The sequence below is a fragment of the Salvia splendens genome, chromosome 8, assembly GCF_004379255.2.
Source record: "Salvia splendens isolate huo1 chromosome 8, SspV2, whole genome shotgun sequence".
NCBI lineage: Eukaryota > Viridiplantae > Streptophyta > Magnoliopsida > Lamiales > Lamiaceae > Salvia > Salvia splendens.
Window position 1 is genome coordinate 2,846,185 of NC_056039.1, and position 12,031 is coordinate 2,858,215.

At 44.1% G+C, this 12,031-nt stretch overlaps 1 protein-coding gene and 1 long non-coding RNA gene across 2 annotated transcripts; one reads left to right on the forward strand and one right to left on the reverse strand.

Moving 5' to 3' along the window:
• Positions 1 to 413: 413 nt before the first annotated feature.
• Positions 414 to 1,259, forward strand: LOC121744171. The gene is made up of 2 exons (XR_006038503.1): positions 414 to 806; positions 891 to 1,259. It is a non-coding gene; the product is annotated as an uncharacterized LOC121744171 (long non-coding RNA).
• A 7,718-nt stretch (positions 1,260 to 8,977) lies between these two features.
• LOC121745584 lies at positions 8,978 to 11,459 on the reverse strand. The gene is made up of 3 exons (XM_042139540.1): positions 10,647 to 11,459; positions 9,745 to 9,899; positions 8,978 to 9,661 (listed from the first exon to the last, which is right to left on the reverse strand). The coding sequence occupies exons 1-3, from the start codon at positions 11,209 to 11,211 to the stop codon at positions 9,404 to 9,406; spliced, it is 978 nt and encodes a 325-aa protein (XP_041995474.1). The 5' UTR covers positions 11,212 to 11,459; the 3' UTR covers positions 8,978 to 9,403.
• Positions 11,460 to 12,031: the final 572 nt, after the last annotated feature.

The following is a 12,031-nucleotide window of genomic DNA, read 5'->3' on the forward strand; positions in this document are numbered from 1 at the left end:
AATCATGATAACTCAAGAATTTAGCATTTGACCTTTGGTGAGAATAAAGAGGAGTATCAAATTAGCCCAAGTTGGTTAAAAGTAAAAGGGCATCGATCACAATGTTGCATCAAGTTATACCTAAAACATGCACCATTAGAATAAAGGAGAAAATTCAGTAGGTATGGATCGTCTAAAATTTATACTCCTATAAGTTATTATTTGTAAAATAGACATCAATCAAATCAATTTATACCTAAAAACATGCACTATTAGAATAAAGGAGGAAGTTAGTATTCATGGAACTCAACTAAGACTTGATTTATATAAATGAACTATTCTTTGATTCTAAATTTCTTATCGAGATGGCAACCTCAGTTTAGACTATCCACAAGTAAGTTTTCATGGTTAACTTAAAATAAAAATATAAAAAAATAGGGGCTCTTAAAAATTTTACACAAATCCTTTTGGAGTTTGCCAATTCCATTTTTAACTCTTGTAAAAGTTCCTTATTTTACTCGAACACCATCTACATAAGATTCGACTGCACGATATTAGCACAAACTAAATAAACTTTTATTGCAACATATAAGATAACTTTAAAGTGATTCTTACATTCAAGAATATTAGCCTTTTTGTGACTTTTAATAACAAGAGTGGAATAAGATTACACAGAAAGAGAGGAGCAATATATATAAACATGATCAAAAATTTTCTTTGTATGTAAACTCAAGAGGCAAAAATGAGAAGCAAACAAAGGCTGCTACTACTTGTGCTCATGCCACTCCTTTTCCTTTGCATTCATCAACTATATGCAACTTCTCTAGGTATTTTTTGATGCTTCCATTTTCAATCTTTATAAACAAATGAAATCATGTTTATCAATCAAGAAATCCCTTGACACTGTGCAGGAGGAAGAAGGGTGGCCCACGCCGAAAGTGTCGGCGGCGGCAGTCCGGTGGTTTCGGGAGGAGATGGCGGCTCACACGTCCCTAGTGGTGGTGGTGTGACTCCGGTGTATGCAGCAGCGGGTGCAGGAAACAACCACCACCCTCACCGCGGAGGAGGAAACCGTGACAGAGGCAGGGCGGCGCCAGAGGCCTTGGCCGTGATTACATTTGCATGCTTTCTATTTTGTACTAGTATTAATTAAACAGTGTTTTTGAAATTGTAACAAACAAAAATGGTGTGTGTGTGTGTGTGTGTTTATTGTACCGTGTATCAATTTGTGTATAATATACCGTAATGTATAATACTCCTGTGTTTCTTCGTTCTGCCAATTTGTGTTTGATGGTTTGGCGAATTTTTGATGGTGATGAATGCAGGAAAATACAGATCACGACACAAAGATTTACGTGGTTCGATTTACTGAGGTAAATCTACGTCCACGGGAAGAAAAGAGGGCAGAGTTGTATTGCTTGATCTGTTTTCTACAGCTTACAATACAGACTTGCTATTTGATCTTTGATCTCTAGAGAACTTCCTTAGAACTTAACCCTTTTCTATCTGATCTAAGTTCTATTTATACATTGAACTAAGATCGTGGCTTGCATCACCACTAATGATGGTTGTGGATGTCGTGGAGGTCATGGAGATCCTGCATGGGTCCACTATCTTGCATGAGATCCTGCATGAGTCCACTATCTCTGTACTTGGTCCACTATCCTGCATGTGGACTATCTTCCAGTTCGGTCGAATACTGAGACCGAACTGCTGAACTATTGCCGAGCAGCTTTTGCCGATCTGAGAGTAGAGCTTGATTGGTCGGCTTTTACCGAGCCGTAGGCTGGGGCCGAACTCTTTGGTAATGCCGAACTGATACTCTTCCTTGGGCTTGGCTGATGGGCCGTCACTGCTATTGGGCTTGTTTAGTACGTACTCCATCACTACCCCCCCCCCGAAAAGCGAAGTGAATCACTTCGGCGAAGCGAGTCACTTCGTCATTCTGGATAAAGGTACGGGGGAGGCTGACGTCAGGGGACGTGCCTTGCGCGTGACTGCATTAAATGCGACAGTAAAATCCGGCCGTTGAATCCTGAAAAGGTGGGATTCGAAACGGTGCGATGATTTTGAAATCTTCTCCGAATCTGATAAATACGTCCTTTCTTCATCAGTTGAACACTTTTGCTATAGCTTCTTCTGCACTCTATCTCCTTCGCGTAAAAATTTCCTTCCGCTTTCAAGAATTTCTTCAGAATTTCTTCAGATTTTGCAAAGAGTAAGAACCATGTCTTCTTCTTCTTCTTCTGAGTTAGGTAGCGGTAGGAAAGGGGGTAAGGGGTCTTCTAGCCGGAAAGAGTCCGGGGAGAAGACTGTAGAATACTTTCACAGCGTCTTGAATAAGGACACCGTGATATCTCTACACGAAAAATATCTTCTTCCCGGGGGGAAGGCGGTGGTTCCCGACGATGATCATAGGGCTAACGACCCGCCGGAGGGTTATGCCACCGTTTACGAAGCCTGCTTAGAATGTGGGCTTCGTTTCCCTCTTCCCCCACCTTTTGTAGAGCTTCTTGATTTCTTTCAACTCCCTTTAGGTCAGGTGACTCCGAATTCTTGGAGGCACTTATCGGCCTTTGCTGCCGAACTGCGTAGGCTAGATAAGGATCTGTCTCTGAGGGCAATCCTTAATTTTTTCCAGTTTAAGAGGAAGGGATCTTGGTTTTACCTGATCCCTTTACAGCCTTTTAGGGCCTTCTGCAAAACCAAATGGCCGAAATGGCAAAACCGCTTCTTTTTTTATAATAGGACAGCGGCTCCGGGCTTTCCCTGGAGAGGGCCGAAGTCCGTGATTCCTCATCCTCGGTTAGAACCGTTGGCCGAGCTCGAGGGCGAGCTCAATAAGATTCCTATGATTAGGAAACAGTACTCGGAAACTGAGCTCGTCAAGGGCGACCTCGTGTTCAATATCTCGTCTTCGGACGAAGAAACTGAGGGTGAGGATTTCTTTTTTATGCTTTACTGCTTTAGCGGCGAAAACTAACCTTGCTTTCTTGCTTTTTGGCAGTGTACATGCTGAATAAGATGAGCCGCAAATCCTCCGAGCTTAAGGAGCCGGAGAAAGAGAAGGCTACCAGCTCGGCGCCTGATGCCGAGAAGAATCCGAAGAGGCAAAAGACCTCTTCGGATCCAAAGAAGCCGGAGTCGACTTCGGCAAGTAGGAAGGGGAAGACCCAGAAGCCCCCGAGAGCGCCAGAGAAAGACGTGGTCTTGGCGCCTCCTTCGGAACATATCTGTGAGCCCTTTTTATGGCCCACGGACTTCGCCGAGGTGAATTCTCTTCTTGATTTTCTGGCCTTGCTTTTTTCCTGTATTTTTTGTGGCCCCTCTGTTGACTTTTTGTTTTTTCCATTTTCAGAGGAACGATATGCTCTCCAAGCTCGTCGCCGTCGAACTCTCCAAAGCGTCCAACGACTATGCTGAGATGCAGAGGAAGTTGGCGGCTGCTTGTCACCGGGCCGAGCAGGCTGAGGCAAACTTTGAGAAAGCCAGAGCTGCTAGGATTTCGGCCCAGGATGAAGCTCAGTTTGCCAAAAACCAGCTCGTCATTCAGCGAGAGCAGACAAAACGGAGGGATGCTGCCGCCGTGGTTGCCCAAGGGGAGGTTCTCCGTGCTTTCGCGGAGAAACTCTTTCTGAGCAACCAATTTTCAGCCTTTGTCGGTGATCTGCTGAAACTGATGACCGATAAAGCCGAGCAGGGTCCCGAAGTCATCCTGCCGCTGTACGGCCAAGCAACTCGGCTTCAGAGTCTGCCGGTGCTTGAGGAGCTTGCTTCGTCCTCGGTCCTGCTTTCTGCAGACCAAGTTCGTAGTTGCCGAGCTGACCGCGATGAGAACATGGAGGCTATCTTTGCCTCCATAGGGTCAGTTTCACCCGCTCCAATTTTCCATGGAGAGGGTGAGACCGAGCAGCATGAGCGGCAGACCGGCGATGAGCAGGCCGAGCAGGAGGCGCAGCAGATCGGCTACGGTGGCGCCGAACAGGCTGGGGAGAGCAGGGAGGCCGAGGCTGAAGCTGAAGCAGACAAGGAGAAGGAAGCTGAACCTCACCGAGAAGGCGGAGACGAAGCTAGCGGAGTATGATTTCGTCTCCCTTCTCTTAGTTTAGTTTCTTCCTTCTTGTAAAACGGCCTTGAAGCCCTTGTGTAGAAAAAATTTTTTCTTATGAATGAAAAAATTCTTCTTTCTGCTCTTGTGTCTTCGTATAGCCTTTCGTACTCTCTTTTACTCCTGTTGTGGTTTACTACCTGCTCAGTAATCTGAAATGCCGAACTGACATAGCTTCTCTATATTCTGAACTCTTAAGGAGCTGGAGGTACTTCACTGGAAGCGGCTGTACTCTTCGGCTTTAGACGAAGCTGAGAAAAGAGCCATAGCTGACCAGGTGAAGAATGACGAACTCTTGGCTCGTTCAGTGAAGCTGGAGGCCGACAATAAGGACTTAGAGTCCGAAAAGAAAGATCTGGAGGCCGAGCTGAATACCGCCGTCGCTGAGAGGACTGCGTATGAGGATTTCATCTGCAGGCGCGGGGGAATGACCATCTCTGAAGTTCAGGAACGAGTTGACGAACTGTGGGAGGAATATCACGTACTCCGGAGGAACAATGCGCTGGAGAGCTCGGCTTGCCAACAAGTCGTGACATCATTGCGGCGCTGGGCTTCTCGGTACGACATCATTCTTTCCCGGCGTCCTCCAATCGAGAGATTCCTTAGGCATTTCCCGCCAACAGATGGTCGCGCTCCAGCTCAAACCCCTGATTCACTTGCTCAAGACCCTACTCCAAGTCAGCAACGAACTCAGGAACAGCCGGAAACGTCAAGACGAGAACGGACTCAGGAGCAACCGGAAACGTCAAGACGAGAACGGACTGAAGTTCGTAGAGGAGCTGTGATTATGAGTGAGCAAGATCAACAAATGCTTCGTGAAGAGACTCTTCGCCGCCGAGGTGCTAGGGCTTCCCGGGCTCAGAGAAGAGGTGGCAGGTCGATTAGAGCATCTCGTCGACCTGCTTATTCTGCAGCTGCCTGGAACGCCCGAACTCAGCTTCACGAGGATTTTGTGAATAGGTGGCTCAACTTCAGCAACTCTGGACAGTAGAATAGTCCTTTGTAATAGCGTAACGCCATTTTGTAGAGTAGCGGAGTTGTATGCCGAACAAGATTTAATATATGAAATTTTCATTTCGCTTCTAACACTGCGTATTAACAGCTCAGCGAAAAAATTTCATCGTACTTGTCCTCGGTCTTATGAAGTAAACTTCTTTGACCGGACTTGGTCCTTGGTCTTATGAAATAAACTTCTTTGACCGGACTTGGTCCTTGGTCTGATGAAATAAACATCTTTGACCGGACTCGTCTTTGGTCTGATGAAATAAACATCTTTGACCGGACTCGTCTTTGGTCTGATGAAATAAACATCTTTGACCGGACTAAGCTTGTGTCTTAATTTGGCGAGTTTTATCGCTTGGATCGGACTTTCCCTTGTCCTAATTCGGCGAGTTTTATCGCGTGGATCGGACTATCCATTTGTTGCAGTTCGTTTCAGACGGACTGCTTGTTTTTTAAGCCGAATTGTGGTCTTGTATCTTCTTCAGAAGCTTGGACTCACAATCGTTGGCTTATTGTTGCAGTTCGTTTCAGACGAACTGCTTGTTTCTTAAGCCGAATTGTGGTCTTGTATCCTCTTTAGAAGCTTGGACTCACAATCGTAGGCTTATATATGTTCTAAAAAGGGGATCAGCCTTCGAAGAACAAGATACCTCAGCAACATTTGTAAGAGACGACACGCACATAGACAGACAAAACACACCTAGACAAATAAAAAGCACATAGAGACAAAAACGCACATAGCCTTAGGACCGAACTAGACACAAGACTGACAGACCGGACTGTCTCTTACAAATGGAACTTTTTGAGGTTGGAAACGTACCATGTTCGGGGTACTTGTGCTCCTGACATGTGAGTCAATTTGTAAGACCCTTTGCCGAGGACTTCTGACACCCGATATGGACCTTCCCATGTGGGTTCGAGTTCGCCCAGCTTTTCTGCTCGGCTTACTTCGTTGTTTCTCAAGACGAGATCTCCCACTTGAAATTGCAGCTTTTTCACCCTTTGGTTATAATACCGGGCTACTTGCTCCTTGTACTTGGCTGCTTTTATGCAGGCCAATTCTCTTCTTTCTTCGGCAAGATCTAGTTCGGCTCTCAGTCCGTCACCATTCATTTCTGAGGAGAAATTTAGAGTTCGGGGACTGGGTACGCCGATCTCAACCGGAATCACGGCTTCAGTGCCGTACACCATCGAGTTCGGCTCCGGTGTGACTTCGGTCATTTCGCCTGCCTCTGACTCCGGCTGCTGTGATTGCTATGCTTGATGGTGCCGAGCTGATTGCTCGGCACTTTTAAGCGCAATCTGCAAACTCTTGCTCTTTTTTGATCACCTCGGATGACCGCTATCCCTCCTTTAGTGGGGAAGGTGTTCGGCGAGGATGCCTCTGATCGCTATGACCGGGCTTCTTTTTGTCTTCTCTAGACGAGCTGTCTAAAGACCGTTTTCGACGGTCTGCCTCATCGGCACGAGAAAACTGGTCCGCAATTTCCCACATCTGTTGAGCTGTTTGCGGACTGCATTCCACGAGCTTTCTGTAGAGAGCTCCGGGCAGGATTCCATTTTGGAATGCCGAAATGACAAGTAGATCGTTGAGATCATCTACTAGTAGGCATTCCTTGTGGAATCTCGTCATGAAGTCGCTGATCTTTTCGTCGCGACCTTGACGTATAGAAAGCAGCTGAGCCGAAGTGATCCGGGCTTCCGCTTTCTGAAAGAACCTCCTGTGGAAAGCATCCATTAGATCTCGGTAAGATCTAATGCTGCCTTGGGGGAGGCTATCGAACCACCTTCTCGCGTTCCCGATAAGCAGCTCGGGGAACAGCTTGCACATATGGACCTCATTGAGACCCTGGTTCGCCATATTATACTGATAGCGTCCCAGGAAGTCATGAGGATCCACCAACCCGTCATAAGTCATCGACGGAGTTCGGTAGTTCTGTGGAAGGGGAGTTCGGGTGATATCGTCCGAGAACGGAGTCTTCAATGCTCCGTACATGGCGAACCCGACATCTCTTCGATATGGAGGAGATGGAGATCTCCTGTGATTCCGGTACCGAGGAGGAACAGGAACATGTCGGGGTTGAGGATTCTTCTTCCTGGAAGACACGGCACTACTGCGGTAGTGACTTTCATGTCTGGATGAGGAAGGAGAATCCACCGTTTTCGTCTTTGGCTCTTGGCTTTTTTGCAGGAAGGCTAAGAACTCATCCTGCTTCTCAGCCAAGAACAGCTTGACAGCCTCATTCAAATCAGGCTGCTGGGAAGACTCGGTGTGTGGACCTTTTGAGCGGCTTGTTCCTTCATCGTGAAAACTGGAAGTAGATGTCTCCCGAGGCTGTTTTCCGGACCTGCGGGCTGGACTAGCTTCCTCATGGTTTTCACGAACAGTATTACGGGTAGTGTGTGATCTGGTATGCATTTTTTTGGGGTGGAAAAAGGGTCAAAAATTCGCTTTATCACAAATTTGGTTCTCTGTTTCCCACAGACGGCGCCAGTGATGGTTTGGCGAATTTTTGATGGTGATGAATGCAGGAAAATACAGATCACGACACAAAGATTTACGTGGTTCGATTTACTGAGGTAAATCTACGTCCACGGGAAGAAAAGAGGGCAGAGTTGTATTGCTTGATCTGTTTTCTACAGCTTACAATACAGACTTGCTATTTGATCTTTGATCTCTAGAGAACTTCCTTAGAACTTAACCCTTTTCTATCTGATCTAAGTTCTATTTATACATTGAACTAAGATCGTGGCTTGCATCACCACTAATGATGGTTGTGGATGTCGTGGAGGTCATGGAGATCCTGCATGGGTCCACTATCTTGCATGAGATCCTGCATGAGTCCACTATCTCTGTACTTGGTCCACTATCCTGCATGTGGACTATCTTCCAGTTCGGTCGAATACTGAGACCGAACTGCTGAACTATTGCCGAGCAGCTTTTGCCGATCTGAGAGTAGAGCTTGATTGGTCGGCTTTTACCGAGCCGTAGGCTGGGGCCGAACTCTTTGGTAATGCCGAACTGATACTCTTCCTTGGGCTTGGCTGATGGGCCGTCACTGCTATTGGGCTTGTTTAGTACGTACTCCATCAGTGTTACTACAAATTAATTAATGTTAATGTGAATTGATCCTAGTGAATTTTTATAGTGTTGAATGTTTGAGAAGATGGGCATGAAACAATCAACATGGTGGTCTGTGGGCCTAAAACGCCAACTTTCTTTTGGGTTTTCAATCCACCAACTTCTTTATATTTTAATACAAGTAAATTCGTAATTTTGGTAAAATAAATTATATTTTGTTTTAATAAATAATCATTGGTCTATTATGTAACACACTCAAATTTTGCTGCGATATTATTATTATTACTCAAGAATTTAGTTATTTGTGTGATTTGAGAAATTTTATATTGAAGTGCTTGAACTTCCATATAAAATTTTATCCATAACAAATGGGCGTTGGATTAAAATTAGTAGTACTATACAAGAAAAGTAATGTCAACCTTCCAATAATGAAACTTGGAAAACCACCTTATGAATCCTTTGATAGAATTGTTGTTGTTATCATTATTTTTAATTAGGAACCACACACCGAAAAGCATATACACTCTTTTTGTCCATCCATATAATATCTCTTTTATCATTTGATACATCTTCAATTAAAAGCTCTTTTTACTTTTTTTTTTTTTAATTCTGGCCTCATACTTCACTAAATCATTAGACGCATGGCATTGCACAATGATGGAATATTTACTGTATTAATTAATCATTTCAATTGTGTGAAATAGTATAAAAAAACATAATTGATTGAAACCATAATAGACATTGGATTTCGATCGGAAAATGGGATAAAAATTCAAGACATGGCACCTCAAAACATGCAACATTGCTTCAAGAAAAAAGCAGAGGCTGTAAAGAAAAAGACCAAAAGTTAAAGGAAACATCTAAAGAATACCTAGATGGACCTCTGATGTGTGTGTTTGTGTGTGGGAATCTAATACTCTAACTGTCTAATAGTATTGAAATACATATGTACATACACTTGTATCAAACAAAGATTAGAAACTCTAATTCAAGAAAAATATGAATCCTCCAAACTTTCTACAATGAAACAGTTTTGGTGATGGATATACAAACCAGGTTTGGTGGGATGTGGAAATCATGCTTTTCAACAAACCAAAGCAAAAAAATCACTAATGACACAATCTCAACTTCTGATGGCAATGCAAGGAAACCAACCACCCTCTGTTGAGAAACAGATTTAAAAAAAGCAGCAAAGCTACCTTTTTAATTACCTTGTAAGAATATTGGCAACTTCACTGCTCAACCATCATGTGCAGCATAAGCGATGCTCGAACGTTGTCGCGGTATCTCTTGATCAAACCAAAGTAGTGCATGCCATCCTGAGGGCACAGCCCTTCCATGAAGAAACGGAACAGGTGAGAGTGTGTCTCACGCATCGCGTCCAAGGACTGCTGCAGCACTTTCTCGTGCTGCACCTTGTTCAAGTCCGTCGCCTCCATCAGTGGCAGCAGCTCGCGCTCCTCCTCTTCAAAGTGTTGCTTGCAGTTTTCCTGACGAATAAATCAGGCAGGTTTAGATTTTGTGAGATGTATCCTAAAAGGTTTTGCACAGAAGGAGGATCCGACCCACCCACCTTTAGTTTCTTGAGCCGGGACAAGAGGCGACCGAGGGCTTCTTGGTAGTCGGGGCTCCCGGCATTCATGACTCCAATTATCTTAATCTCCTCCTTTATACCATTCATTATAGGCAGGTCTCTTGCATGATCCTCATTCGCAGATTTGCACAACCCTAAACCATATGTTGGAACCATCAAAATAACTGACATGTAAATCATTTCCAAATCAACCATCACAAAGCAGTGAATCTGAGTTTGTAGCAATCATTAGAAGTTCTTGCAAATATTCACTACACAATTTCTGAGTCTAACCTCTCCTGCAAACATTTAGTAGACACCATTTATACAGAAAATTTGCAGTGCTCCAATTCACAAGCCCCTCTCAAATTATTCTAGATTTTCCTCAAGAAATTAGTGTTCGATATCGAATTTCCACCCCCTTCTAATCAATCAACTTCTTCTTTCGCATCTTAACATAACTAGTGAACTAAGCACACAACTTTGGCCTATTCTTCTAATCAGTAATCAGTAAAACCATTTATCAAATTTTGCAACTTTCAAGTTCCAAACTAGAAGAAAATAGTCATCAAGAACTTAAAGATAAAACTTGAGCTTTACATCCCTTTAAAGTCTCCTCTTTTAACTTCATGAACAACACATCATGCCCTAATTACTCCCATCAAAAGGAACCAATTTGGCACACTTCCTTCAAAGACAATACAACTACGAAATATAAACAAAAACACAAGACATTGACAAATATTGTAGCTTAGATCTCACATTCACATCAAATTCTGTTTCCCCCAAAAAAAAACGGAGGCTGCAAAAAAAAAAACGTTGCACATACGCAATAGACACTTGTACCTTAGGACAAAATCGAAGACATTATCCGTAGAAACAGTGAAATCCAATCCAATTACCTCGATCGGCGGATTCGAGGATCTGAAACACGACCTTCTCCTCCATCTGCGCGTGCTCGAGCAACACCTGCTGCAGCTGCGAGTAGCTCTTGGCGAACTTCTTCACCTCCATCCTCGGGCTCCCCATCGACGGATCCCCCCTCGCGTTCCCCCCACGCGCCTCCATGTCCTCCGCCCACTTCTCCATCCTCTCCAGATGCCAGACCATGCTCCGGTGCTGCAGCATCACCACCCACACCACCGCTGGCGTCTTCTCCCCGCACCACCCCCACACGCTCCCCGCCGACGCCACCGGCGGGTCGGGGAACTTCGCATCCAGATACCTGAGAATCTCCTCCACCGAGCCCGTGACGACGCCGTTCCGGTACATAATCGTAGGGTTTTCTTGCGCGTCGGAGGGCACGAATTGTAGCGTCACCGGCTTGTACGAGAGGGCTAATCTCACGTGCGACGTCGCGAAGCTGTCCGGATGCCCGTACAGCTTTATCACCGGCGCCGGCTTCATCAGCTCCGACGGCGCGATCTCCGCCGCCGATTTCTTCGTTGTCCCCAAACAATTCCCCATTTTTATTTGAGAAATCCAAGAAGGATGGAACCGAATTGAAATGTGAGATGAGTAATTGAGTGAGAAAGCTGGATTTTCTTGCGAGATTTATGGCTGCTTTGGTTGGGGAGAAAACGGCGCGTAAACAGAAATGAGGGCGACGAAGCGGTTGTATGTATAGTGTATGTATAAATGCATGTGGATTTTGCTTGATTCAGAAGGGAAGAGAGAATGAAAAAGCAGTTAATGGTTTTTTTTTCGTTGTTGTGATTTATTACTTGCTGAGTTATGAATTTCGGTAATGGAGGAAAATGGTGATCAGCAGTCAAAGGTGGTCACGTGATCGTTGGTGGGGTCACATGCTCGTCCACGTGTCAGGTTAATTAAGATAATTAGATCTTACTAATGATATTTAATTCACATTCAAGTATTAGAAGACAAATTTATTAGATATTGTGGAATTAGATGTTAACTTTTTAATTAGAGAATCTCATTCACTAGTTTATTATAAGTAGTGTTTTTTTGAAATTCAAAAAATAACTATACATGAGATTTTGACGGAATTGGTATTTTATCCTCTATAAATCACTAAACCGAATCTTCATTAATTAGTAGTAATAAGTTTTTAGTGTGACCAAAAACAATGTGTTATTCAAATCCATGAATCAAAATAGTGAAAGAAATTATAATCATGTCCCCTCATGGCAGACACGTGGAAATTTTTATTTATTAATTTAATTGTACTATGATAAATAATGTGCTTTTAATACTAGTTAAATGGCGTTAAATTCCGTGTTTACGTCGTTCAACTCTAAGGATATTTAGAGCTGTGAGTGTGCGA

Bases quoted from the DNA above. Each gene is read 5' to 3' on its own strand.
- LOC121745584 (XM_042139540.1), bottom strand. From the start codon at position 11,211: ATGGGGAATTGTTTGGGGACAACGAAGAAATCGGCGGCGGAGATCGCG. The intron at 9,900-10,646 runs GTAATTGGATTG...CATATGGTTTAG, and splicing joins CCTCGAATCCGCCGATCGAG to GGTTGTGCAAATCTGCGAAT. The intron at 9,662-9,744 runs GTGGGTGGGTCG...TTTATTCGTCAG, and splicing joins CCCGGCTCAAGAAACTAAAG to GAAAACTGCAAGCAACACTT.